A 27821-nucleotide genomic window follows, 5' to 3' on the forward strand; every position below is an offset into this window, starting at 1 on the left:
ACCTTTGAAAAGATGGCACTTGTTCACGTTTTAGAACATATACATGGAACTAGAAATTACTCCTACATGTTTCAGTACACATAAGTTAATGGAAGCATCTGCAGTGCCACAAATGCATGCATTTTTGACCAGCTAAGCCTCTTGGCAGCAGTGCACAGAAAGCTAGCTGGGATGCAAACTGAGGTGAATAGTGGCTGGTCTGTGAGAGGGAAGCTGCTGACTCCTAAAAGAGGGAATACCTGGCAGACCTTGCTGCTCGTGTTGCCTCCTTGGTCTCTCCCTCCATTACTCGTCCCTCCAGTAGCTCCCTGCTGAATGCAGTGACAGTTACAAGCATTGGGCTACATCAACATTTCCTCATCTCTCAAAATGCCCACAAGGAGACTTTGATGCATTTTATGCTCTGGTTCACACCAGAAGGTGAGCTGTGGTTACCCGTGTGCTGCCATAAGCCAGGGACATCAGCTAAGACAGGCAAATGACAGCAGCTCCCGGGGCTTGCTTTGGGCTGGAATGATGCTGCAAAGCAACGTGGACAACACCAGCACGAGAGACCTGGGCAGAGCCTCAGCAGCTGGGGCTGGCCAGACTGCCCCTGGGACTGCTGTCCCTGCAGGAAGGTACCCAGCAGCAGAGCAGAAGCAGACAGACCGATGAGCGTCACAGAATCACATCTGACTTTGGCCAGCAGAAAAAATAAAAGCCCTGTGGCACAGTTAGTGCCTGTTGCTGTACTGCTCCTCAACCTTCTCCCACTCGAGCTCTCCTGCCTGCAAAGTGAGCAGGAGCTGTCAGAGGCGTGCGAGGTGTGACAAGATGCGTCACAGGACGGTGCACGCTCACCCACGCTCCTACACCGCCCGCAGACCCAGCCAGCAGCACAGGAGCCACTCAGAGGAGCACTTGGGCAAGGCAAGGCACAGGCAGAACCAGCAGGGACCCCAGGGCAGATGGAACACCAGCAGCTCTCTCTGGTATCTGTTTTACCCACTGGGGAATCACAGCCTTAGGCTCTGCAGTACTAAGAGTTGCAGGACCATCATCCGACCACTCTCATCTCCTCTCCTTATTTTTTACTAGACTCCTCCCTGCTGGCAGGCTTTTCCTCACAGATTTCCCCATGCTTCAGCCATCCCACTGTCTTAAGCTGCTCTTATTTGAGGAGCAGCCATGAAAGGTTTAAAAGCCCTTCATTGTCTTGGGTCTCGGCAATAACTAACAGCAACACACAGAAATCTGAGATGTACTTCATGGGAAATGTCAACAGGAATTTACAAGCTATACAGGGATTCTCAAAAGCATCACAAGCAAAAGTAATGGCAGCTGGGTATCATTTGTCTTTCCTGGATGGTGTCCATCATAAATTTACATGTATGAGATTCACCATCCTTTGACCATAGGCAATAAATCTCTGACCTTGGAAGAATGCAAGGCAACAGAAATCAAAGATTATGCAAACAGCTGAAACCCATTGCAGTATGTTTTTGCCCTTGTATGGATTTCTTTTCTTCTGCAAAAAGGAAAAAAAAGGAGATTCCAGCCTATATTTTAGCATTTCAGCCTTTAGGTTGTGCTCATCTATAAAGAACAGTTTTCTGTATTTTAAACCTTCAAAGTCAATGCCAGACAAATAGGAACAATTCTTAGAGCTATAGAAAAGGAATTTCTTTTTCAGGTGTCTTCTATTTTTAGCCTACTGATTGTCTTTACCGTTTACCCCTCAAACACTTTTAAGCACTAGTGAGGGAGATTTCACCTGGTACCATGAGCTCAGCATCACACAGTACCTACCTAATCCAGGCAGATGAACAACAGTGCCTTGTAGAGAAATACACAAGTGATGGAAATACCATCATACATACTGAAAACAGAGTCCATAAAAAACTAATCAGCCATGCTTTTAATAAACTTATTTAACACTTCATTCAGCCAGCCACCCATTTGTTTTGCACATTAAAATGCGCACATTGCAATTTAGTAGTCCTCCTAAATTAGACCTCTCAAACCCATCTGTCTTACTGGCACTCAAGTTTCTTAGATTACACTGCAGGAGACTCAAGTTTGTCTGCTACCTCAGAATAGTGTCAGACCCAATTAGATAAGGAAAGTGCCACCACGAGATCATGCCATTACAGGATCAAGCAGTTGTAATTCCCACCCGACGTGACATGGAGGCACACACGTCCTCACACACGCTGCCCATGGAAGCCCCAGGAGTGGCTCAGGACACACAGCCAGTTACATGGCAGCAGTAAAACTTTGGCCCTCACTGGCAGAGGAGCACCACGAAGCAAATTTGCACAGCACGTCCAAAGCCATGGTGTGAGTCTGCAGACCTGCAACAGGTGTGCTGGCTCTCGCCACCTTTCACAGTACTCTTGTAAGGAATTTGTCAAGGACTGCAGAGATTGGGTTAAAGAGAATTATATTCATTTAAACAAGGAAAAGCTGTGTAACAACAACAGGTTTGGACTGGGCTTACACACAGAGGGGAACAGAATGACAGTGATAATTTTTCACAAATCAACCATTCACCATCAGGTGGTTGGAGAGGATGCAGTCTGTCTCCCCCAGAAGTGGCTCCTGGGAGCTGCATGTCCCTCTCACATGGGGCTTAAGGACCAAGGTGCAGCTCAGCTCTGTGCACACCAGCTACACGTTTATCGACTGACAACACCCCAGAGCAAGTCACTGCTTACAAATCAGCTCATGGCTTGAAACCGGCTTTAATTATCAGACTGTTTCCCCACATCAAAATGCTAAGCAAGAACATCGTGTCTCAGGACAGCTGCCAACAGGAAGGATCTTAAAAAAAAAAAGCTGGGGGGAGACTACAATGCTTAAATAAGCCTAGAGAAGTTGAGCTGCAGCACAGCACTAAGCCAGGAGAGCACACTACTGGGCCTAGTGAGCTTTCTCTGCCTAATTTTAAACCTCCCTATAGACCTAGTTATATTGTACGTATGTCAAATGAGGGGAGAAATGTGTTCAAGATTTCTTTTTTTTTTTTTTTTTAAATACCACTGTATGATGCCAAATTAAAGGAGATGTAAGTCAAGCTGAATTATTTTAGCTAAATTAAAAACATGCATTGCTGTCACACACTGAGCAGAAGGCCTAGGGATGGCAGACAGCAGGAATTAAGCAGCCTTTTCCTGCATTAACTAAACAAGTGTGAAGCATTAATATCTGCAATACTGGATACCTGTGACTGTGGTTTTATTGTTGACTGTACCTCAATATCCATATACCAAGTATCCAATTTAAGTAACTTGACAAATGCTGTAGTGATTCCACGCTCCCACGTGCACAAGGCACCAAAAGGAAAAACAGCAATTTACGCCACAGTTTTAAAACCTCATCAGTGTCCAGGCAATTCTGTCTCCAGTTCAGCACCTAAACAATTACTTGCTCGTTCACAGTGGTAGGAAGTTTTAAGCTCAGATCAGGAAACTATCAGAAAGAGATATTTAGTGCTATGTGTTACTTTCATTTTTGCTTCTGCTATTACTTCCTCGGCACATGCACCTACCAAAGCCTCATGGCCATCTTAGAGGGAGCAGCTAATGATGGCAGCTTGAGTACACACAAATAAATTAAGTTTACTGGGGAAGGAAGTGGTGGGTGTTGCTTTTACCAGTGCAGATACTTGAGATGTGCTCCAGTGAGACAGCTGAGGTGCCCTGGGACAACAGCAGGGTGCCTGTTCCAGCCAACTGAAGGATGGTTCAGACCCCAAGTGAGAATAACAAATAAGAGAAGAAAAGAAATCACACTGAAATAATTAAGAATACATGTCCCCAAATGTCTTGCTGTATGTCTCCAACTCCCTCATTTAAACCTTGTAATTAGAGGTGAATGGAAGACAGTGAGGTGTATGTATAAACAAATTTAGGGGAAGGATTAAATGCACTGACTGTAATTAAAGATGGTCACTTCCAAGGCTGCAATGGGAACTTCTACTTTCAGGTGAATTAAAAGCTGAGTAACACTTACTTCCCCCGCCCCAACAAAAAAAGAAGAAATCTGCCATTGTGAGACAGTGGAGACTTTCAGATATCTGACAGTCCTGCCTCCAAGTTTAGATATAGCTTGCCACAACACAGAGAGTGCCTTATTTATAATTTAATTTCCATCCTATTTCCCTTTCCATTGAACAGTACAAAACTGGTTGTGTCTGAACCAGATAGGGTGTAGCTGAGCAGAATCTGAAAATGATCCATTTGGGGATGATAAAGTATGGAATAGCTTTCAAAACTCTCCCCCCTTCCCTCCTTCTTTCTTCCCTGCAAAACTCAGCTCAGATTTCTTAAGTGCAGTGTCCTGAGCTTATCTGGCAATGGAAGGAAGCACCAGAAGTTTGGACTCACTTGCCATGTGAGTATGTAAAGTCAGGCAGTGGGAACCAAGACACCCAACAGTCTATTTAAAACACCTTTAGCACCTACACCCAATAACTGCTTCTAGCAAACATACACAACAAGCTTCCAAATTTCCCTAGCAGAAATTATTTGCTCCACCCATGCTGTTCATTGCAGCAGTCAACACATCAGCATTTACCAATCGGGATTAAGTCAGCTTTCTTGGGGAATTACAGGGTTTGCTACCTTTATGTTTTGTAAACACCAGCTAATGTGCTGTGTAAGACACAGAGTGTCTGTGCAGTCGGGATTTGCAAACACTGATGGTATTCCTAACTTCAATAGGAGCTGCTGAGTCCTGGCAGCGATTACATGCCAGGCAGGCCCCTTATTTAGCACCTTGTATCTTCACTTAGTTACCCAAATTGAACCATCAAGGAAAGAAAAGCAGATAAATCTGTTAGGCATCAATCCCAAGGTGGCAGATGGGAGAAGAGGACTCACCACTACTGCTCCAGCCTTTTACAGGCGTTGTACTACATTCAGATGTAGTCTTTGACTGTTACACAAATCTGTTTTCTTGCTTTAAGGTAGAACCTAATAAAGACTTTCTTAATGTAGGGCATGTAGCCTGCAACCAGACTTATTAGTTTTTCAAGTTAGAAGCATTGCAACATGACCTCATGTACATACATCCAAGCCCACACCTCTCCTGTGTCGGCTGTGCCAATCTCCACACACTACAAAATTAGTCACACTAATTTGTGTAGAAAAAAGCTTGCATAACATAAACTAGCATTAAACAATAATATTAGCCAATTTACATCTTTTGACAAGTCCTGTCACTCTGCTTTAGCCTAGAAGGATGTGTGCATAGCTCAGCATATGTATTTCCATCTCAAAAGACAGCACTCTATGAAGTCCCAAAACAAACTTCTCTCCTTCCAAACACAGGGAGGGGTGGGTAGAAGGAATATTTTATCCATTCTTGTGGATTGCACAGGTCTTTAGGACAAGAGGAGTCAGTTTTTAACTGGTTCCCATGCATAAGGAAGGGAATGGGGGGGAGTTGTTTTTGGTTTATATTTTTCAAAAAAAGGCTCAAATTAAACTCCAGCAAAGGAACAGCATTATGCTTTTTCACATTTATGATCTGCTGTCTAAATGCTCATGCTCAGTTTCTGGAACTTTTCCTGCATCCTCTGCAGCTGCCCGGATGTGATGCAGGGTTCAGCCTGCAGGCAGGCACAGCTCCTACTGAAATTCCCTGGGCATGAGGCAGAGTAGGGCCCACAGTCTGCCAGTGCACCAAGGGGAAAAAACACAGATTGAAAACTACTTGACCTGCAAAGGAATTCTGTGCAGTAAATCTAAGCACAAGTGTCTGATGACAGAGACCACGAGGGAAAAGGAGCAGGAGCTGCACCAGGGAAGTACACACCGTTCCATTGAGAAAGAGACATTTTGAATTTGGGACCAGGCCATGGTAAATCCAATACCAAGTGGGGTAGTCACTCCAGGGAAAGGAGTGCTAAAAATAGAGATACAGATGCCAATACAGCATGGAGGCAGGGGGAGGAAGGGACAGGACAAGCAACTCACAGAACACAGCCACCTCCTCCAGCTGAAGCTTGACTCCTTTTTGTCTGCTCCAAGCAGGGACACTGGGACATGAATGCTCGTGACATACTTGGGAGAAAGTAAGCCAGCCTCCTGCAGATCTGGTGTGAATCCTGAGTGCAGAGCCAGCCTTGCCTTAAAGAGCTGGAGCTGCACTGCTGACTTTCAGGCACATTTGCTACTTCGTCAAACCACAGCAGGTACCACTTCTGTATATTGGTCTGTGGGCTTCCACAGACCTGACTGCCTGGGATTCAGCCAAGGATTCCCATCACATTATGTAAGACTCATTTCAGAGGCCAGCTTCTTAAAGTCCATTAGCTGCCTAAATACCTCTAAAAAAACAAAAATCAAATTCCAGCTCACTTGTCCAGATGTAGCTAAGCAAGCTTAAAAAACCCCTCTTTTTGAAAATACCTAATTAAACTTTTTTTTCTCCTCCAATCAGGAGAGCAGTCACCATCAGGCCTCTCTTCCCCTATATGCAGGGAATCAGCACCTAACTGTCCTGAAAGTACCAGAAAGTCTCATCCCATCCATCTCTACTTTGTACAAGTTCAGCCCACACTCTATACCATGCTGGATGAGAACTAGCCAGGTCAATTGGCAGATGCTGGAAACACAAACCACCTTCTACATAGTCCATTAGAGGCTGACACACAATGGACTGATGTTTGAAGAGAGGGATGAACAAATTCAAGTGGAAAAAAATGCATGCACTTGATTTCTGACCCATCTGCTCCCTGCTGGCTGCTTGGCTGGCCAGGAAGCACACAGCTTTCTGGAGCCCAGATCCAGGACTCCACTTATGCTCCACAGTCCAAAGCTGACTTCAGCAGGAAGAAGAACATAATAATTGAGTCCAAACTGTATTTTACTCCCATCTTTCATTGCAAAATAGAAGCTCTGTCCAAAGCATGAGTATGTGTACATCTCTGATACCTGTAATATAACTTCCTGAGCAGATTAATTTTCAAGCTTTGTCTGCTTAATACATTCCTCCTTTTGAAACCAGCAGTGTAGGGAGGAAGACATTTGTTAGAGGTGTATCAGGTGAGCTGCTCTGTGCACTGAAAAGACAACAGTTCAGTGCACAAGTATCCACAGTAGCTATTGAGCAGGTACTGCAGGGCAAATCACAGCTCCTGACACTTGCTGACTGCCCAGAGATGGGGTAACAGTGAGGAAAGAACAGCATTTCAGTACAAAGTTTTAAACCTTCCAATTTCTTGAATTCCACAGATCTGTCAGGCTCAGAAACATGGGTTGCTTCAGCAAAAGCACAGGATTAATTCTCCAGTTTTGCAGGTCCAGTTCTTTATAGACTTTGCTAAACAAGTTGCACCAAAAAAAATTATTAGAGATTTAAGCAGCAAACACCTGGCAAGAGGGGCTTTCAACTGAGATTCAGCCTTCACTGGCTGAGGCAGCACCAGTCACCTGCTCACTATAGCTAGAACCCTCAGAGAAGCACTCATAGCTGGGGAGGGGGAGCAGATGGCCAAACCATGGTGGCTTTCAGCTCACAAAAGTCAAATCCCACTCCTAAGACATTACCTTGCTTAAGGAGTGCAAAGGCATGTTTATTGCAATTCACTGGGATTGTAATAAACCACTTCACACCAACCAGATGGTGCAAAAAACGTTATTTTATTGACAAGAAAACCAGAAGAAAGACCTAGTAGAGAGGTCAGATTCCACTAGCAAGACGACGTGGTTCCCAATACAGCAGCCACATTATCTGAATGGTTTATGTGTAATCTGGAGAGATCCTAGACATGGCAGCAATTTTTTGACCCATTATAACAATGAGATCTTTCCCAGGTCAGTAAGACCCATCCAGCACAGCACTTTTCAGGCAACAGCAGCCAAAACTGGATGCTTAGGAAAAACATGAAACTGACAGAGAAGTGAACTGTAACTGCTCTGTGCTGTAAACTAACACTGTATATTAACACTGTCACTCAAAGAAGCCATCCCACCCTCTCCTGGTGCTGGCATCAGGGTGTGCCTGTGACAGTGAGCTGGCTCAGGAAGGTGAACTGGCCAAAGGAGGAAGCTTCTCCCCTCCTGCTGTGCTGGCAGGCAGCAGGACCCAGGAGCACCAGTGTGCAACCAGGGCTGGGTTAAATCCTGATGGAAGCACAGCAGTGAGACACTAGGTGATCCTTCTCTGGAAGGACTTTACCTGCAGCACCACTTCAGGGGTTTCCTCAGTTGGCTGTGGCACCACAGCCACTCAGCATGATGGATCAGTGCAGTTATAACTTTATGCTGCATAACAGTGCTAACCACAATGGTAATTTGTGATTTTGAAAAGGCAGCCCATAATAAAAATAAACATTAAGCATTGTTTTGGTATGCTATTATTTCAATGACCTTTCAGTTCTGTTTCAAAACTTCCAAGTTTATCACCAACTGGCAGTTACATGCTTTTCATTAACCCTGCAGTTTACTAACATGAAGAGGCACAGAGGAGATTTCAGGACATCCATCTAGGCATTCTCTCAGCTTATATAAACTTTAAACACCAAGCAACTCTGGTGGGTGAAACTGATGTACCAATTAATGTAACTGTGCTCTCGAATGTGCAATTCCTCCACGAGAAAACCACCTATCAGGACTTAACTTCAGAGGCACCTGCTCTGTTTTCTGTATCAGCTGATGTTGTACATAATAATGCTCCCATCAAAATGTATATTGCCCATCAAAGTCTGTGTTTCTGTAGAGATACTCATTCATGCACATGATGATACAATATAGAAACTTTGTTCTGGCAAGATTTTAGCTTTAAGGACTGCACAAAACTCACATTAGTATTACCTTCTGTGCACATGGGAACACTTTCAGTCTCCCCCAGTAAGCACTCTACACAACACATACATTAAGCTCCCTTGGAAAGTAAGAAAGGTTTGGGGTTTTTTCCATCTTTAAGGTTTTGCAAATCACTGTGTCTCATGTAATCCTCATTCTGGTCTTGCAGTTCTAAAAGTTCAGGGCTGTCTCACTCAATTGATCCAGGCCAACTCCACAGCAGTCTCAGCTTGAACAGCAATACCTGGTTTTTACCTCCATCCTCAGCTCACCAGCTTTTGTCAAATCTAAGCCTGGGGACCTGGCACCTAGGTCAAGCCATACCAAGGTCACACAGAACTTCTTCAGCTCATATGGTGCCAGTCTGGGGACAGCAGCACGTGGCTTGCTGATTTTGAGGTACACCTATGCATTTCCTCACTAATTCTTTCAAGCTGTTCTTTAAAATCATCAAGTTTCACGAGCTGTCTCCAAAGACTTGGCCAGCGAAAGGGCAAGACCTTGAACCCCTCCTGCAGCAGAGCTCCCCATGGCCAGGCAGGACTGAATGGCACCAAAGAAGTCCTGATGGGTTGATCCCAGCATTGTGTGTCTCTTCCTTGCACAGCCCTGCACAAGCTGGGGGAGAAGACCCCAGGTGAGCAGCCGAGGGCAGGTTCTTCCTGCCTTCACAGAGCAGGGTGGGGAATCTCAGCACAGTCTTCAGGGAGATACACCTTGGCTTTTACCTTCTAAGATAGAACTGGTATAAATTGATGCAAGTAAATGAGATTATGCTGCGTCTTTTAAAGAAGCTTATGTCTTTTATGAATTCTTGGGTATTTTTTTTACACTATGGAAGCTGAATTCCGCTATACAGCTGTCAGGTTGATTTTAAAATTTCCTTGCAAAAAGTCATGATTACTTATTTACTTACTCTTTATATTGCTCTGTGAAAGCAAGACCTAATGGTCTGGCTGGAAACAACAAAAAATACCTACATGAATATACATTTTGTCATTAGGAACTAGTTACATCCAAGTGCCACTTACTAACCGGTCTGTAATTATTAAAATATCCTCTAGGACCTCAGCTGTCCCTAGGATAGAACATTTCTTGCCTTCCTCCTTTTTATTTAGGGGATTTTCTGTTTCATGGCTCCAAGTTGCACACCTTTAATGCACAGGACCAAAACAAGACTGCCATTACCGGGGTAAGTCCTTACAGAGTTTCCCTGTAACAAACCCACACTACAGTTCTGAACAGGGTATTTTAGAGAGACTTAAAGCAAAGGAAAAGGAATTTCATGTATGAATTGCTGAGAAACACTTTAACATAACTGTAATCTGAATTCTATCATGTAATGAGATTTTTTTTTCTTGGAATTATGTTTATGCTTTCATTTGTCTTCCTCTGAGCATCCCCTCAAAAGCACACAGAAAAGAGACTCAGCAGTAAAAAACACAAAATAAAGTGGTAGTGCCAAAATGGCCAAGCCAGCACACACAGAGGACAATCACTGCCATTCCCAGAGGTAAGACCTCTGATGTGCAGCACCAGAGCAGAACCCAGAACAGCACCGTGTGCAGTGCATGGCAACCACGGCTTTCCAGTGAATGGCACCTCAGGCCAGCCCCAGACAGGACACAAGGGCTGTGTACATGAGGAAGCCATTTCCCTGCCCTCCAGCATGGGTGCAGCCCTCAGACACCACGTGAGGGACGGGCCATGGAGGAAGACACGCAGCCATTCTCTCCTCCTCCTCACAGGCTCCTGTGAGATAACCCAGTGTGCCTTGCCAGGGCAGCATCATGGCACTGCTGAGTCAAAGGTGCTGGTCCTGGAAAGGAGACACCTCCAAAATCAACACCCAGTGCTTCCCAGCTGGCAGGGCAGGGCTGCACCGGAGGGAAAAGACAGGCTCTGCTGCAGGGAACAGCTGCTACAGGGACTGTGAATCTTCCATTAAACCGTGCAAGACACTTCATAGATCTTAATGTAATTTTAGTAAAACACAGTGAAAAACACCATGATTGGTATTATCTGCTCATACACCCACAGTGCTGGAGGAGGGGGCTGTTAAAAAGAAGAAACAGAAATTGCAGGAGTCCTTCACACCAATACATCAGGCAGCTAGAACCGTACACACCTCATCTGCTTTTGTGAACATCCATTTGCACATACAAGGATCTTGCACTAATTTGCAGGTTCTCACCAGGAATAATAAAAATCTGGCTTCAAGTATAGTTTAACTGCAGGAGGCACAGCAAGCAGCAGCAGTTAGAAACATTAGTTGTATAATCACAAGACATACTGTGCAGTTTACCTATTTTGACCTTGAGATGGCAGAGAAAGAAAAGGTAGCAAGGCAAGTACTATATGGTCCAGCTACTACGAAGATACAACACAGAACTGAAAGTGAGAACAGCGATTGAACAATTAATAGATTCTCCTTCTGGCCCTGCATCTGCTGCAAATGCTGCTGTGCCTCATTTACTGTGCTGCTTAAACATGTCAAGGCAGAGCAGAAGGAAGAAGAGCAAAATAACTGAAGGAAAAAGAATAGGAATATGCAGATGAAAGTCAATTTGTAATGATGAAGCAGGAGGGGAGGAAGAAATGGAACAGAAAGAGAAAGAATAATCGTTGGGACCATTTATTTTTTTTTTCTTTTAAAGACGTGTGACCAGAGGACAGAATTTTACATGCAGTTATTTTCCTGAAGACTGGCAGCAGAACTTCTGCTGGTTGATGCCACTGCCTTAGCCAGAGCACTGCATTCTACAGCCCAGGCCTGTGCTTGTTAGCTTGAGCCTTCTCCAGTTCCCCTCATCTCTAGGATGACCACGTGGCTATTAGGCAGAGCTATAGTTTACTCATATTACAATTAAACTACAGGAAAGCATGTAAGCATGCAAGGGAAGTGATGGTCTAGCTGCTACATAACTGCAGCCACAGAACAACGCACAAAAAAAACCCCATGAGTTCAATCTTGTTGTGCCATCGACCACGTTTCACATATTTAGAAGCATGCAAATAGGTTTAAATCATATCCACACACACCCCTCTCGCTTTCTCTGGATGCGTGAAACCTGAAAGACCACAAGCTACACAAAAAAACAAGAACAAAACCCCAGCCGAATGGGCGTTTATCCGGAATGGTGAGTGAAAGGCAGCGAGGGAGAGCCCAGACGGGCTCGCTGTCCCTCTGCGCTCCCTCCTGCAGCCCCAGCAGCCTCTGACACGGCACAACATCGCCCAGCTGCCCCCAGAACGGGGCAAGCACGGCTCTGCACACGCAGGGCTGCGGAGTCCAAGCTCTGTCCTGGCTAAGCCCGGCTTTTCCCGGCGCTGCTCCCGGGAGCTGCCCTGGAGGCTCCAGCTCACACACAGCTCTGCGGACACGACACGGAAAAACCATCCGTAGGTACTTCCAGGCAAAATGAAAAGTAGCTGCACTTTAGGCATACTTTAAAAGAAACATAGAATAACCCTGTGTGACACATTGTTCCCGAAAATCATTCACCTCAGTCACAAAAAATACTTTGTACTTACAGAATTTAACACCTCTAGCAAACAGTTGCTGCAATCAGATTCTTTGTTAGTAAAAATTCGGTTAACCAGTTACAGCATTAATCAGTCCGAAGCTAACTATTAGGGATGTTTCAAAAAGAGCATACTAAATAACAGGGAGGAAAAAAAGCCAAATAATACTGTAACTATTAGATTTTAGTTGATAAAAAAACAAAAACAACTTAATAAATTATTCCATGCAGAATCAAAACAATTTCAACAAAATGTTCTTCAATAAACACAGTAATTCAAATGTCAGCCATACATCTTTTAATTAGCTTTTATCAAGACTTACCTATGTTTTTCTAATTCGTTGTGTGATGACCTATTAAAAAGAGAAAAGAAATATTAGAGAAAGGATAAATAAACCAAGATTTAGAATACTTAAAAGACAATAACTGCATAAGTTGCTAAAGAGTTCTCTAAAATACGTATTTAACATGGATTATGAAACAGATTTTCTATTAAATTGGTCACTTTTAGATTCTTCAGGGTATCAACTTAATTTCCATGAATAAACTGTAGGTTTGGGGGGAATTATAATATATTTGCATTTATTAGGGTTCAATACATTCAGAGACAGAAATGAACATAAAAAACTGAGCAGGTTAGTAATAAAAACAGCCCACGAGAATTTTATCGGTGAAGAAAAATTATGAGGGGGCAAGAAAGTGTTCAAAGATCTAAATGGTAACAGGTAAGAGCAAAAAGCACCCAAAAAGCCAGCTTTAAAGCCCACGGAGAAGCAGAAAGAAAAGGCAGCAGCTAATCACTGCTTTTGTTGTTGTTGACATCTTAATGGCAACAAAAGAGGAATCTTCTTAATTCTTCTCAGTCTACAAACAGAAAATAAAACCCAAAAAATCACAGTCCCTGTACTGACCACAGCACTATGTTATCCTCTTCCAATCTACTTGGATTAGAGATTTTTTTTCTTATCCAACTAATGCCTCGGGTTTTTTGCCATTAGAAGGCAGCCCTAAATTCTTGGAGGATTTTTTTTTTAACTGATTCAGCTAAAAATATTCATTTTATTTATTTACACAGCTTAGATTAAAAACATTCCTAAAATGAAGTTACTGTCACCACTTCAGAACCAGCAATTTTCCGTACTTTCAGTTTTGTCCCGCTGAAAACATGCCCAGCACGTAAGGATCAAAAGATGCAGAGGCGGTGGCAGCTCAGGGCTGGCAGATTATGTCAGAGCAGCTCTGCTGGAGCCTGCTGCAACCCCAGCCTGCAGCTGGGCACGGGTGCAGAGTGAGGTGCTTTTGTGGAGGGCAAGTGCACAGAGCCTCCAGGGAGCAGAGATATCCCAGGGGGATCAGGGAGCCTTCCTGAACAAATGCTGCCGAGCTGTCCTGTCCCTGCACACCCCTGAGCTGATGGATGCTGGACCTGCTGTGACTGATGGCAGAACATCACTCCCCACAGAGAGGGGAAGAAGAAAGCAAAGCTCACACAAGAAACATTCAGTGAACAAACCCACGAGCAATTGATCTCAGGCCAGTGCAGCCCCTGATCCTGCAAGGAACTAAGTGAACTGCCCTTCTCTGCAGGTAAAACTGAAATGTGCACAAGGTTCAGCTAATCCACTCTCACCGGAAAGCATCCCACTGTTGGTACCAAGACATGGATTATGTCAACCATTACCTGTCATCTTTTACTCAAAAGCTTATGCATTCTTTTTGTATTTTTTTTACACCTGTTGTGAGTGATCATGTGAGAGTCACAATCAAGTACAATGCTATTTAAGGGCTCCTGATCAAAGCAGCAATACTACAAGAGTTACACACATTTTCTGTGCTACATTAATAGGGCAAGGTGGGCTTGGTCATTTGACTATCTTAAGAGGATATTGTTTTTTATCTTGTACTGCTACTCTCTGCACAGAGATCAGACTTTCTTCACACCAGTGTTCACAAAAATTGACAAAGACTATGCTAAATCCACCAGTGTTTATGAAAACACATGGAAAACAGAAGTTCAGGAGGGAACCATTGTCCCTGAACACCCTCAACAGTCCTGTCAAAGGCACTGTTTGTAGGGAACTTTGGAACCAGAGAGGAAATACAGGCTGGCCTGGATTCATTCCTATGGCATGAACTCCTTGACATTTCTGGCAATTAGACACAAAGGTGAACACGATCACTCCAACTGGCCCATTCTGAGCTGCCAGCTCCCAGCAGCTCCGGAGCACACACGGGGACAGCACGGGAACCACTGGCCAAGGAATGCAGCCTGCACGGAGTACTGTGCTGGGCTGAGGGACGATGGCAGTCCTGCACTCAGCACACCCACAGGGCACCTGTGGTACCTGGAGGCTTTGCTGAGCTATGTCCTGCCAGAGCAGCTCTGGAGCAGCACAGCCGTGGGTGTGCCAGCTGTCAAACTGAGTGGCAGTGACCATGTGCCCCTTGGCAGAGCTCTTGGGGACACAAAAGCCTCGGCAACGCCTGCAGTGTGCAAACGTGGGCACCAGCCACACATTTCAGGAGGTGTCCTGGGCTGACTAACAGTCCTGGGCTCAACTATCAGGCTCTAGGCAGAAACAAAAACCAAGAGTCCTGACATTTACCTGAGAATTGCTCCATCTACAGAGCAAGTGAAATATCCTATTACAAAGCACGACAGGGGTTTCTTTGGTTGGGTTTGTTTTCAGAAGAGATGAACCTCTCTCAAAATGGTTTTTATTTCCTTCACTGTCTACAGCATACTATATTGCAAGAATATCCATCTCCTGCTGTTTATGCAACCTAAAGTGAGGGAAAAAACGTAAGAACTGGTCTCCACCCAACCCAGTACCCTGTTTCAAAATGGAGTCTTTTACTACTTTTGTATAAATACATATATACATATATCTTATTAGTTGTGACCTACATCTTATCTTTACTAGGGAGACAGATATATGACTGGTTTGCAGGCAAATGGTCAGTGAAGGCTTTCAAAAATGGCTTCAAAAAAAGCAAGATTTCTGGTGTTTAACTTAGGTCACTCCACTGAGCTTGTATCTCCACAAAAAGCTTGGGGAAGTTGGGGATAGCAGTGAGGGAAAAAAAGGCAAAAAGGTTCAGATAAAAATAAAGGGAAAAAGCCAACAACAAAAAAATCTACAAAATCATAGATTCAGAAGGAAGGGATAATGAACACTGGTGCTTAGACTATACTGTTGATCTGAGACAGCTCTAATATCCCTTTAGCAAATGCCAAGCAGTTCACTGACTATAAAATTTATTTGTGAAGAAATTGTTAAAAGAAGAATTGAAAGAACAAGGAGGAGCCAAGCAAATGCAGCCATTGGTCTGCAAGATGCTGTGCTACTTCTCACAGGACACCCCCAGAGCCATCCCCATCAAGCATCTTCCTTTCCCAAACAAGGATTCTAGGTATTGGATTTCAGCTTTTGGTTGATTCAACATTCAGCAGACACACCTAAGAATTTGGACAGGTGCTAACTGAGATGGCAAGACTAACACAGAAAAGGCAAAGGTCCCTCCACGTCTGCTGCTGCCAGTTTATGGGTGAGCCAGCAGGATCTGCTCACGCACACGCTAGATTGAGATTTCACTGTGTGCGTGATGCACAGCCTGTTCCAGTATTCAGACACCTTCCCTACTCCTCCATCCATCTACCCCTCCAGACGGGGCATCTGCTCAGCAGGAAGCCAGCAGCTCCTGACAAGAGCAGGGATGTGTGGCAATGCTGCTGACATTTATTGCCCTGTGTTAATGGGAGCAGGTCTAGACCGTGACTCACCATTAAGATTCCAGTTGCCAACACACTTTAAAGCTCTACAGGGAGCAAAGCAGGGTAGTTAACCAAGTGCTTGAAGCAGTGGCAGCACCTTACCAGTGCCAGGGCTTTCTGGTGCAGGCAGGACTCTCTGGGTGTTATACAACCCGTGTGCAGGATACAGCTCCACCTCAGGTCGTGCAGCCATGTGAACTACACTGCCAGCACTTCACCTTTTGTCCAGGCCAAAAGAGTAAGAACAAACACAACAAGAAGCTTTACAAGGTGTTACACCTTAAGTGTCTGCATCCAGTTCCCACTCCTAGAAGTGCAGGTGTGTAAAAGCTTACACCTGCAGTCTTGTGTGAATGAGACTGCTGTGCAGCTTTTCATTGAAAGGATCCAGATTCACTTCCAGGAAATTCCCTGTCCACATACCTAACCTGCTGTGGAATGCACCTGAAACTACTACAGTTCATCCCACAAAGCACAGATAAACCTGAACATAAGCACACGTTCTCCCTATTATTTACTGGTTTTGGGTTGTTGGTTTTTTCCCTATTGTTTCAAACTGGACACATTGCTTACAGCCTGTCAAAGAAACAGCCTGTACAGAATTAATCCACTAAAAATTAATTTTGCATTCTCCTCATAGCAAAATGTAACCGGTTCTACAGATTCAGCTGGGATCTGGGAACCAGGCATACTGGCACAGCCTTGATGCAGAGTTCTGGCTCCAGGATCACATTCAAGCTGGTGCTGCCACATGTTTGCAGTGGCCAGGTCTGAACGTGCTTCTAATACGGTGGCAATTTGTTTTCCTCAATTGCACAAGCAGTGCAGCTCCCAAACATCACAGACCTACTGCAGTTCCTTAGGGGGGACAGGTCTGTTGGTGAAATCTGTTATATTGGGATTAAAATGCACTATTTTGAAACCAAATGTGGTGATATCAACTCCTGTCCTAGCTTTAGGAAGCCAAACTGAGAAAGATCTATCAAATTCAGAAATCCAGGTGAAAATTCCGAGGAGCTGTGTCTACACAGTCTGCTTTGCAGTGTTTTATTCTTGGCCTCTCAAAAAAAAAAAAAAAATTAAGGAAAAATAGAATAAAAATCGGGCCCTGATCCCTAAGCTGCTTAGTGTGGGCACAGAAAAACATCTGCAGAGAGCAAGGGGCTCGCTCTGCGGGCCACAGGTTCATCCTCACCATGAGCCAACATCAACAGAGGAATTTGGACATTAGGCTCTGTTTTTATTTGAAAATCCAAATGCTGCTTTCATCTTTTTCTGCATATAACCCTTTGCCAGAACACAGCACGAAGTACATGTCTATTTATGTAACATATGAGCAAAAATATTAATTAATTAATAGACACAGAAGATATATTTATAAACCGGCATTTATTTTGCTCCCTCTCCTTCAATAAACCAGCTCCTAAATTAACAGGCCAAACACACTGCACCACCGACATTCAATTCCTTTCTCTGAAAGTAAATTTAACTGTGACCTCAGTAGACAGGCATCTAACACTAAGATTTTCGTTTTCATTTTACCTTATTTCTCACCCTTTCATGAAGCAGCTGCCTGAGCTCCCTGGTGCATGGGCAGACACACACCTCAAACCCACACACAGCTCAAGGTACCCAACACCTGGTGAGTGTCACTGCAGCCAGGGCAGAAGAAAACCCAGTCATCTGCAGGATTGCATGTTCCTCTCTCAGAGTGCTTTGCCTTGTGAGCAAACGTCACCAAATTTCAGATTTGTGTCGCATTCCTCCTTGGCACATCGCACATGTCACCTATCTGTTTCTTCGGAGCAAAAACCAAGCTTGACTTTTGAATATTTGCTATTAACATAGGTACAACAGCAATAAATCCAGCTGTTTATTTCATGCTTTTTTAAAATTCGAAGTACACTTTAAAACAAGAATTATTAGACTGCATGGAACTGCTTTACAGCCACTGCTCTGCGGAGACATTTATTATACCATAGTCAAGAACCTGATAAGTATTATTGTAACAAGATGTGACCTAGGTTTACCTCCCTGCAAAAGATAATATTGTGGCTTTCTCTAATCTCCTGTCCTCTTCACAAAACAAGAATACAGTTTCATTTGCCAGAGGATTTTGGTCAAAATTACTGGGGGGAAACAAGTCTGAATCTCAGCTGAGGACATGGTACGAACAGCAAACCAGAAAGAAAACAAAGCAGTTTGGTTTGTGTGACATGGGAAAGGGCACATTACAGGAAACTGAGAAGAAAACATGTAAAATCAAGACATTTTAATGTGCAAGTGAAACAGAAATGGCTAAAAACTGTGCCTGATTGCTACCAATATCACCGAGAATATTGTTTAACAACAAACTGCTAACAACCACTTTCAATTTTGATACAAAGCTAACAGTGGACAAAGCGAAACTGTTAAAATTCCTACAGTGGACAGAAAGCTTATAGATTTTGATTAATTAAATGTAATTCTGCTGATATTTTTCCCTGCACAAATCGAAACCTGCCAAAATTATATCTCTCTCAATTGCAGACAAGAGGCCAGCAAGCTTTTAGCCCAGACCCGAGCATCCTGTCCGAAGAGCCAGCAGCCTCCTGCCCCTTCTCCTGTGGGTCCGGGCCTCGCCAGCCATCCACAAGGGATGGAGGTCTCATCCTACAGCTTCATATGTGAACATCACCTGCACCTCGGCAGAGCAAGGAAGGGTCCACCAGCGCCCTTGCTGAAGCCCAGGGCAGCTGGAATCGTTCCCTGCCTGTCACCCAGCCCGTGGTGCCTGGCCAGCACACCTGTGCTACACGGGGTAGGCTCTTCCCCCCACAGGCAAGCACATGGGGGGAAAACACAGAACAAAGAAGAAAGAATACAGCACACCAGGCTTCCTCACATCTGACAGTTTTTCTCCTCCTCCCCTCTTTTCTGATTTTCCAAGAATAAGGAGATGTTTTTCATGCTTTTATATATGTATAGCTCATAAGGCATGAAAAAAAGCCCAACGTATGTGCATATATACATCTCTCACTTTTTAATCTCATCAGATGCTGCAAGCAGCAGGATACAAAAATAGATAATGAAAACAACAATGCCCTGCAGATTTGAAATGTGCAGTTAGCTGCTCCTTTCCTACTCCTCCAACCTTAAGTATGTATTTTTAATCCAGAAAAACAATGAAATAATAAGACATGAATTTCAGACATGTATGCAATCCCCTGTATGCAATCAGATGCCTCCCTGCATCTAATGCTCCAAACCCAATGAGTCTGGAAAATGGTGAAAGTGGAACAATACAAACAAACACTTTGCTCGGTGGTTCACATCACCCACGACCACTCCAGATCCTCTCAACTTTGGCCAGTCGTCTCCCTCTGTTAATCTTTGAGTTGCTTAGGATGAATTAACTGTGTTTCCAAAATTTCACTCTAGTCTTGGGCTCAGCCCCTACAGCCTCTAAGCTCCAAATAATAATAAAAACAGTGATGCTGGTGTACATCATGTATTTTGCACTGCATATTTAAATGCAGGGGTAGTTTCTCCCCTGCAAATCTAAGTGTGCAGGCAGACATGAGCAGTGATCGCTGCACATGGGTACAAAGCCCATAAGGAAAATGCAGAGGTACCCACGGGGTCCTGCTGCTGCCCCTCTGTCCCTGAAGGAACAGGGAGCTGCATTAAAGCAATGTGCCTCTGATCCACACACCGGCCAGCAAGCCTGGAACCCGTGCTGAACCAAACCAGCCACAGTCCCGGCAGTGTCTGCACTGGAAGCCATTCCCTGACAAGCACTGTCCTGTCCTGTAACACAGACGACCCATCCCTCATCTCATCACTGCAGCTGGAAGAAAAGAAAGTGTGACTAAATGTACACATTGCAGGATGGGATTTTTGATGGTTGCCACTGCTACGGAGTGAGAATGAGAGCAAAACGCTGAACAGGTAAACAAATACAAATCTGCAGTCAACAAAAAAAACAAAGCAGGAAGGTAACTGCAAATGGATGTATGTGCCTCAACTTTAATAACACTAGCAAATCTGTAAATCAGAAACCTTTTAATTCTGCTGTATTTGATAGATTACAAATCCTCTCCTAAAAACTCCTGAAAGCAGCTTACAATTCAGACAAATAACTATTTTGCAGCGGATGACAAGAGCCCTAAGAACGGAAATGATGGAATAATAGCACTGTAAGTAACACAGATTTCTTGAATGCAACAGACACAAGAAATCTGTACAAATCAGGGAGCAATTTACAGCTGGAAAACTTATGAAATCTGTTTCAAATTCCTTTAAAGGCAGTGAGCATACTTTATATGAAAATAATTAAAAATCTTAAGGAGCAAAGTGTCTCAGGACACAAGACACTCCTCCCACTCCTGATGACTTTCTCTTTTGAAATGAACTGACTGTCTTCTCATGCTCCATGATGAGACAAAGAATTCAACTAAAACTAAAAACAAAGTAGAGTACTGCAATTAACAGCCCCCAAAATGGTTGCCTTGCTTGGAGCAGGGGCATGGGGGCACAATTTGCTCCCCCTCAGTAATCTTCGAGGCACACTGCTCGGCCGCAGTAGGCACCACCAGGGCGCTCAGCAGCTCGTGTTTCTGCTCGGGGAGGGAGTTCGTCAGCTTTTGATTTCGGTTTGCACCTCCGGTGCCCCACGAGCAGCTCCCGGCCATCTGCCGGGCACCTCCCCAGCACCATCCGAGCCGGCCGCAGGATGCCCGCTGGAGCAGCGAGAGCGGGCCTGCCGAGACTCACTGCTCCTTTGGAAAACAAGTCACGTGCAAAGCAAGTTCATTTTAGGCTATTCTACAGGAGCCACCATCCAGCACGACCGTGCAGAGCGGAGCCTGCGCTGGGGAGAACATCGCTGCCCCGGGACGAAGCAGGCCCAGCAGGGCACGGTGCCGGGTCCTCTCCGGAGCAGCCCTGGAAGAGCGGAGCAGAGCAAGCAGAGCTCCTGGGCAGGGGCCGGCAGTGTCCCCGTCAGACAGGCAGCCTCCCGCACGTACACAGCCGCTGCCCGAGCGGCAAACAAAGCTGCAGAGCCTGCGCACAGCAGCGCTCGGCTCGTGCCATCGCAGCGCAGGTAGCGGCTGCGGGGCAACAACAAACCCGAGCGGCGGATGGGCGACAACCGGGACAAACAACCACCGAGCCGCGCAGCCCGGCCGATCTGCGTGCGGCCGCCGGGCGGAAGGGCTGGCGAGCCGGCGGGGCAGCACAGCCCGCGGGGAGGTCAAGCTCGCTCCGGCACCTTGTCAGCCCGTAGCTCCCGGAGAGGCCGGAGGGCGGGCGGAGTGTCCCCCCCGCCGCCCCGCACACGCTCCCCGCCCCGGAGCCCAGCGCGCCGCAACCGGAGGCTGCATCTGCTCGGGCTGCCATGGGGGAGGCGGCCGGCTCGCTGCCTGCGGTTTATAAATGAATGCCGGGGGGGAAATTAGGTGCCATGCAAAGAGAAATCTGGGTGGCGATTATGGTGTTAAGGTCTGCAGCAGAAGCCGCTGTTCGGCGAGCGCGGAGCAGAAGGAGCGATGAGGGCGGATGGGTCTGAAGTGCAGTGAGTACTAAGGAGATGGTGTACGCGTGGCAGTGTTTATATGAGAGATCAAAACAGAGCCAAGCCCATCCAGGGGAAAAATGGCGACTACCGGGATGGGGAAAACTGAGACACTGGATTAGTTATTATTTTTCATAAATGTATGCACTGCACATAAGCTAGACACAGTGGAAAAGCTGACGATTCATTCTGAAAAAGCGGTGCGTCTATTACCTGTTATTCTGGGATTTTCTGGCCATGGTGCCTGCCTTTGTTTTCTTTCTGGAATAGTCACTATCGAAGGGTAACACTGATGCATAGCCATGTTCTGCTTCTAGGGACAAAGTCAGCATTAGTGGCAATATATTTTTTCCATGCAATTTTTTCCTCCTTTGCAGGAACGCTAGGGTAAAGAACAGAATTTTTTCCGGTTGATTTGTTTGTATTTTATTCTGGCATCTCTTAAAGAAGCGAAACAAAAAAAAAAAAACATAACTCGGTAAACCAAAGGGGTAAAAAAACCAACACCGAAGTGTCGAAATTAGGATTATTGGAGTGCACATTAAAAACGAGGCGGATCATGCAAACCCTTGTCACGCTGCGCTGGGGGAGGGGAGCTGCCATACAATCACCGACTGCCACACACGGAGCGGCGAGAGGGATCCTGAGCGCTGCCACACGCACCGTCCCCATCCAGGGCGGCACAAACAATCCCCTTCGGGCTCGCTTGGGGGGTTATAGATTAAAAAAAGCCAAGATCCGAGCAGCGATGCTCCCCCAGCGCGGTGCCGCTGGCGCAGCCCGGGTCCCCCCCGGGCAGGTGCGGGCTCGGGGCCGCTGCCCCGGCCCGGCCGCCGCACAACAAAGGCCGAGAGCGGCTGGAAGCGCCTGCGGGTGCCTGACCGACTGCCCGCCTGCGCCCTGTACCTCGGTCTCTTCGCTCCAAGTACTCGGCCGCTTCCAGGAGGATTAACAGGGAGTTCAATTCCATGGCTGCCCGTCCCGAGCCCCCCGCGCCGAGTTCACGCGCGGGGACTCCCGAGCCCCCGGTTTTAAGGCACCTACATTTGACACACAGCGGACGGGCAGCCCGCACGGCCAATGGCGAGCGGCAGACGGGCACGGGGCGGGACGTAACGAGGCGGCCTGACCAATCGGCGGCCAGAGCCCCCCCCCGTCCGGGCAGGGGATGTTGACAGATCCCCGCCGCCCGCGCCCATTGGCTGCCCGTGTAGTAACAATTTAGAAGCCGAAGCTTAGCAACAGCACGTGGTGGCCCGGCCCCCTCGCCCGCTCATTGGTCACTTCCTTGCATGTTAAGAAGGCAGCTGCCGCTCATTGGTGCGCGGGGCGTCATGCAAATGAGGGCGGGGAAGGGGGCCAATGGGGAGGGAGGCGCGTGCCGCGCGGCGGGAGGCGGGGAGCGAGGCGCGGACAGCCAATGGGAGGGAGGGGGCGTGGCGTTGCCGTGAGGAAGAAGTAGGCGGAGGGCGGGGCCGGCGGAAGCTCCGCCCCCTCACACGCGCCGGGTGGGACGCGCTGGGCGGGCACGGGGGAAGCGTGAGGGAAAACGGGAAAAAGGGACAGTGAGGCGGCGGAGCAGCCCCGAAGGGAAAGTATGGCAGGAGGGGAGCGGGGACCAAAGAGGCGATGCAAACAGGACGCCGGAGAGGCTATGAAAATGTGCCTGGCACGTGCATCCGTGACCCCTTGCGGTGTTCAGGCGAGAGAGGAAGACGGCAGCGCTGTAAAAACACGCACAGCGATGTAAGAAAATTACTAAACTGCACACAATGGCCTAACCTGCTGAAAAAGAGAAACAGTGGAAAGCTCTCAGAAATGCAGCCAGAGTTCCTGCCAGCCTTCCAGCCCTTGCCAGCATATTCAGCTGCCTCTCGTCATCTGGATACACAGAAGCCGTGTACCAGAATAGCCTGGCTCCCGGCGCACAGGCTGAGCAGGAAGAGCTCAGCACCTTTCCTGTCCACACCATCCTATTTGCACTGCTAACTCTGCATCCTTATCTCAGATAGCTGCTGCACAGCTGCTGCCTAAAACTGGTTGGTTTTAACACGAGCAAGTGTAGTTTTAAAATAGGCATATTTTAAGCTGTGCTGTGATCACACATTGGTACATCTTCAGGCCAGAAGTGCTGAAGCCTGTGAGCAAGTCCTTCTGCAGGATTGCACTTGGGCACACAAATTATTCCCATTGGTTTTAATTGAACTGTTTAGGCAAAAGCTATCCAGAATACAGGATGGATGCAGAGTGTTGTCCTGTGTGTTTATTCCTTGGCAAAATATGTCAGCCAGAGTTTCCTTTTAAAAGGATAATAGTGATTCAGATTAAAACAAGGATTATGGTTTACTGCTTTTACAGCATTGTGGTAAAGCCACATATACATTACACCTGATCTTGTATTAGTCTGCATCTTGTTGCCCCAGATGCACAAGTGTAATGTAGCTCTTGAGCATTAGTGAAACACAGGTCACATTTTACTGCCATTTGGTCCAGGGATAAGAGAAAATACAAGGCAATGAAGAAAGCATCATTGTGTTTGTAGTTTAAGAGAATTTTTTTATCTGTTTGGGAAAAGCCTGACTTTGAATTATAAGGCAGGAGAGAATTTGGTGCATAGATTGCAGAGGTAAAAAAAATTTGCTGTAACATTTTCCACTTGCTGCTTGAACTGTTGAAATCCTGCTGCAAGTGGGTGAGACAGTACAGTTTTTACTGTAAACCCATTGAACCTTACGGCAGTTTTGCTGTTAACTGGAAGTAGGTTTAGACACTATTTGACATTGCCTTCTGTTACGAAACAGCATGAAACCATATAAGCACAGGTCTGCTTTGTCCACACAGGAAAGAAAGTTCCCTTTGCCTGACCACATGCATAGGGCACTTAGTGAGGAAGATGCAAAGATGCACAGATAAGGCATCGTTGTTCTATACTGCATCCACACAGCAGTACCTCAGATCTTCAGAACACCTATATTTGTATGTTTGTATATTTGTATACAGGTCTAAATGATCTTAAACTGTTTTGTACACGTGCTGTGGAATCAGTCATAGATCCAGAAAGGCAGATGAATGTGCTGGGTATGTAAATGCTTGTGTGAAAGCCCAGGATTCAGGTATGGATTTACTGAGGCTCTGAATGCTGAAAGCTCTGCCCCACTACACTGTAAGCACACAATTTTACCTGGGAAAAAACTCTGGAAACACAGGGGTATAACAAATACTGCACAAGACAGTACTTCAGGAAGGTACAAGGCCAGAGCTGAGCACCCTGCCAAGCACTGCCCTCACCAGACACTCCTCGGAGCTTGGACTGATCCGACTGCCGAGCTAAAGCCACCCTCAGCCTCCCCTGCACTCCCTGGTACCCAAACTCAGCACCTCTAACCACTCCAGAGGTAAAAACCATTGCTCTCTCTGCTTTCAAATGTGGACAGAAGTATTTGGAAGACAGTTGTTGTAAGGAGATGGAGGGCAATTTCACTTTGATATTGGCACTTACCAGGGCCTTCTGCCTCCACACTTCCCTGCATGGAAGGGTTGCTTTGGTAAATGAGGAACCACTGAATCTAGATGGACTGTGTCTAGGAAAGTGTTGTGCAAAACAGGGGCCAGTGCCATCACAAAAGGCACCTGATCTCTGATCCTGGTGGCTGTCAGCCTCAGGAGCCATAAACTGTATTAGTCTGCTGGAACTGTAAGCGTGTATGTAATCCCACACACTCACAGAGCCTCGGTTGATGAAATCCGGGGTAAATCCTATATCCTAAATACCTAAATACCTAACAACCACTGACACACATTTACCCATAGTTGCATTGAAGAAGCAACACAGCAACAACGTGTTAGTGCTGAGAAGTTTTATCAAGATTATTTCTCCTAGGGATGAACTCAACTGAGTCCTTCTGAGGAGACACAATAAAAGTTTTTAAAATTCCTAGAAGGAATCATTCTGGATCTGGTTTTATTTGTGCCAGGGAACCAGGACTAGTTTTGGTGGTGTCAGTGTGGGTGCAGAAGTGTAAAATGGGTGTGAAATAAGATCAACTAAATTACTGTAAGAACTGAAGGACAAGCTCTAAGATAGACGTGTGCTCGAAGGCTTTGCTGATTCGCGTCTCTAAATAGCTTTCTTCCATTTCTACAAGCAAGCAGCAGGAACAGCTGGGTGCTAAAGAAACAGCTGGCCTTCAGTGATAAGGGGTAGCTGTCACTTAATGGTAAAGTTTGAAAAACTTTATATTTAGAAGCAGAAGGGAGAGCCATCAGCAGACACACCCTAAAACCTGATCTGTTTGGCAGTTTCTTTGCTGCCTGCACTTGGTGATTGAATGGTAATATTTACAATTTTAAATGTTACAGTGTCTTTCTTTTCCAAAATCCGTCCTGTGGCATGACTTGGTGTGTAAGATCAGTGATATCAGAACTGTTGACTGCCCCAAGCTGTGGTGAGGGCAGAGATCTGAAGCTGATGATCAATAATTCAAGAAGCTTCATTCAGTATTTCCCATGTATGGCCTTAAAGAAATAATTAGGCCTACTCTGCTTTTCAGATTTGGCTCATTGTATCTACTGCATGTGTCTTATCTTTTAAAATTCCATACTACATCATATTCCTGTGTCCAGAAGTAAGCCCTTCACTGTGCCTTGGACTCCATCCCTCTGTTTTCTTGGGTGTTGCAAGGTTTAATTAGCAAAGACTAACTCGTTTGCCCACATAGGAGGGGATTTGACTCAGAGCTGGCACTGATAAGTTTCATCTCCCTGACTCAGTATCTCAAATTCCATTTAATTCCTCATCTTACCTGTGATTCAGATCATGAACTCTCTTTCCTAGATACAGAAACCAAAACACCTGAAAGCTGAAGGTGGAATTTTGGAGGAAGTTTCAAAAGCAGCAATTTTGTCAGTGCCCAAGCCCAGTTTGAGATGCTGATTCTATTTACTCTGCTAAGTAGAGCAGTTCTCCACCCCAATCTCAAATGGCAGGTGTCACTGCATCTGCCTGGCCCTGTATCTAGACTGCTACTGGTGCACACGTGGCTTTTAGTCATCACTTCATTTTATGTGTGGTTTGGTTTTAGTTTGGGGTGGTTTCTCTAAGTTCAAAGTGCCTGAAGATAGGTGGCAGCCCATCAGAGAGCTGCTTTCAGACCTTATAGCTGAGGTTACATGACATGAAGGTATGTGGGGTGTTGGGGTTAGCGAGCTGCTGCTGCAGTGTTTGAGGGACTGTGTCCTGTGCAGGAGTCATGTCTGCAATCTCACCCCATGAGCTTTCTGGGCTGGTCCTCGACCTGTCATAGCCCTTGAGCTGCACCCAAGCTTGGCTTGGAGAAGAGCTTGGTCCAAGGATCACAACAACAAGTAGTATGGATGCTGTGGATTCCTGTGGACTTGAGTGGCTTCTGTGCTTTTGGTGGGCTCTCTGTGTGAAGCTCGCTAGCCCAGCTTGGTGCCTGGCCTTGACCAGTTGTTTGCTACCATGTTCGAATTGCCAGCTTTCCCAAAGCAATTGTATTTTTCCTGATTTTCCTTGGGATTTAGCATGAGTTTATGTAATACTATGGTACAGACATGCTTGAAAGCCAAATCTAAAAAGAAAAAGTACTTCAAACTGAGTGCCAGTCCCTTGTAACGTTCTTTTTGTGTTAAATGCTGTTATTATGAAAGACAACATTTGTGTCTTAGTGTCCTTGAGAGTTTGGCTGCAGGGAACTCGCATGCCCCTGTCCACCAGCACTCCCTGACCAGCAAGATGTGCAGAGCCCTGACACCAGGACCTGCAGACATTCCTGTGAGCAGACATGAAATTATTCTTAACTGATTGAAGTGAAGCATAGATTGAAAAGCTTGAGAGACACTGCTTTACTCCATCATCCTGCTCTGCCTAAACCATGCCTGGCATTTTTAGACAACATCATCCCCAAAATTCCCTCTGACACTACCACACAAAGTGCTTTACAGAAGGCAGTGGTATCACTGCTTTCATTTTAAAAGACAAAAAAATGAAGCAGGGGCAAAACAACTGGCCAGTACCACTCAGCAAAGGCAGGGCAAAGGTTAGGAGGATGGCTGGGCATCCCAGTGCCCAGTCTGGCTTGTATGGCATTATGATATACTGCAGAGTAAGGATTTGTTATGTTATTTCAGATCTGAATCTCAGAGATGTC

At 45.8% G+C, this 27821-nt stretch overlaps 1 protein-coding gene across 3 annotated transcripts in view; it reads right to left on the reverse strand.

Moving 5' to 3' along the window:
• The window catches only part of MXD4 (MAX dimerization protein 4), a 38168-nt gene extending 15451 nt beyond the window's left edge, over positions 1–22717 (reverse strand). Inside the window, exons 1-3 of one of the 3 annotated variants that reach the window (XM_014895240.2) lie at positions 22558–22717; positions 21865–21964; positions 12643–12672 (exon numbers count right to left, since the gene is read on the reverse strand). In XM_014895240.2, coding sequence (XP_014750726.1) covers positions 12643–12672; positions 21865–21964; positions 22558–22621 — 194 coding nt within the window. In that variant the 5' untranslated portion in view covers positions 22622–22717. Of the gene's footprint in view, positions 1–12642; positions 12673–21864; positions 22034–22557 lie in introns of all 3 variants that reach the window. The other 2 variants (XM_014895239.2, XM_014895241.2) reach the window with 2 other exon arrangements.
• Between the last annotated feature and the right edge of the window lie 5104 nt (positions 22718–27821).

This window comes from Sturnus vulgaris, chromosome 4 (assembly GCF_052056855.1).
Source record: "Sturnus vulgaris isolate bStuVul1 chromosome 4, bStuVul1.hap1, whole genome shotgun sequence".
NCBI classification, from domain to species: domain Eukaryota; kingdom Metazoa; phylum Chordata; class Aves; order Passeriformes; family Sturnidae; genus Sturnus; species Sturnus vulgaris.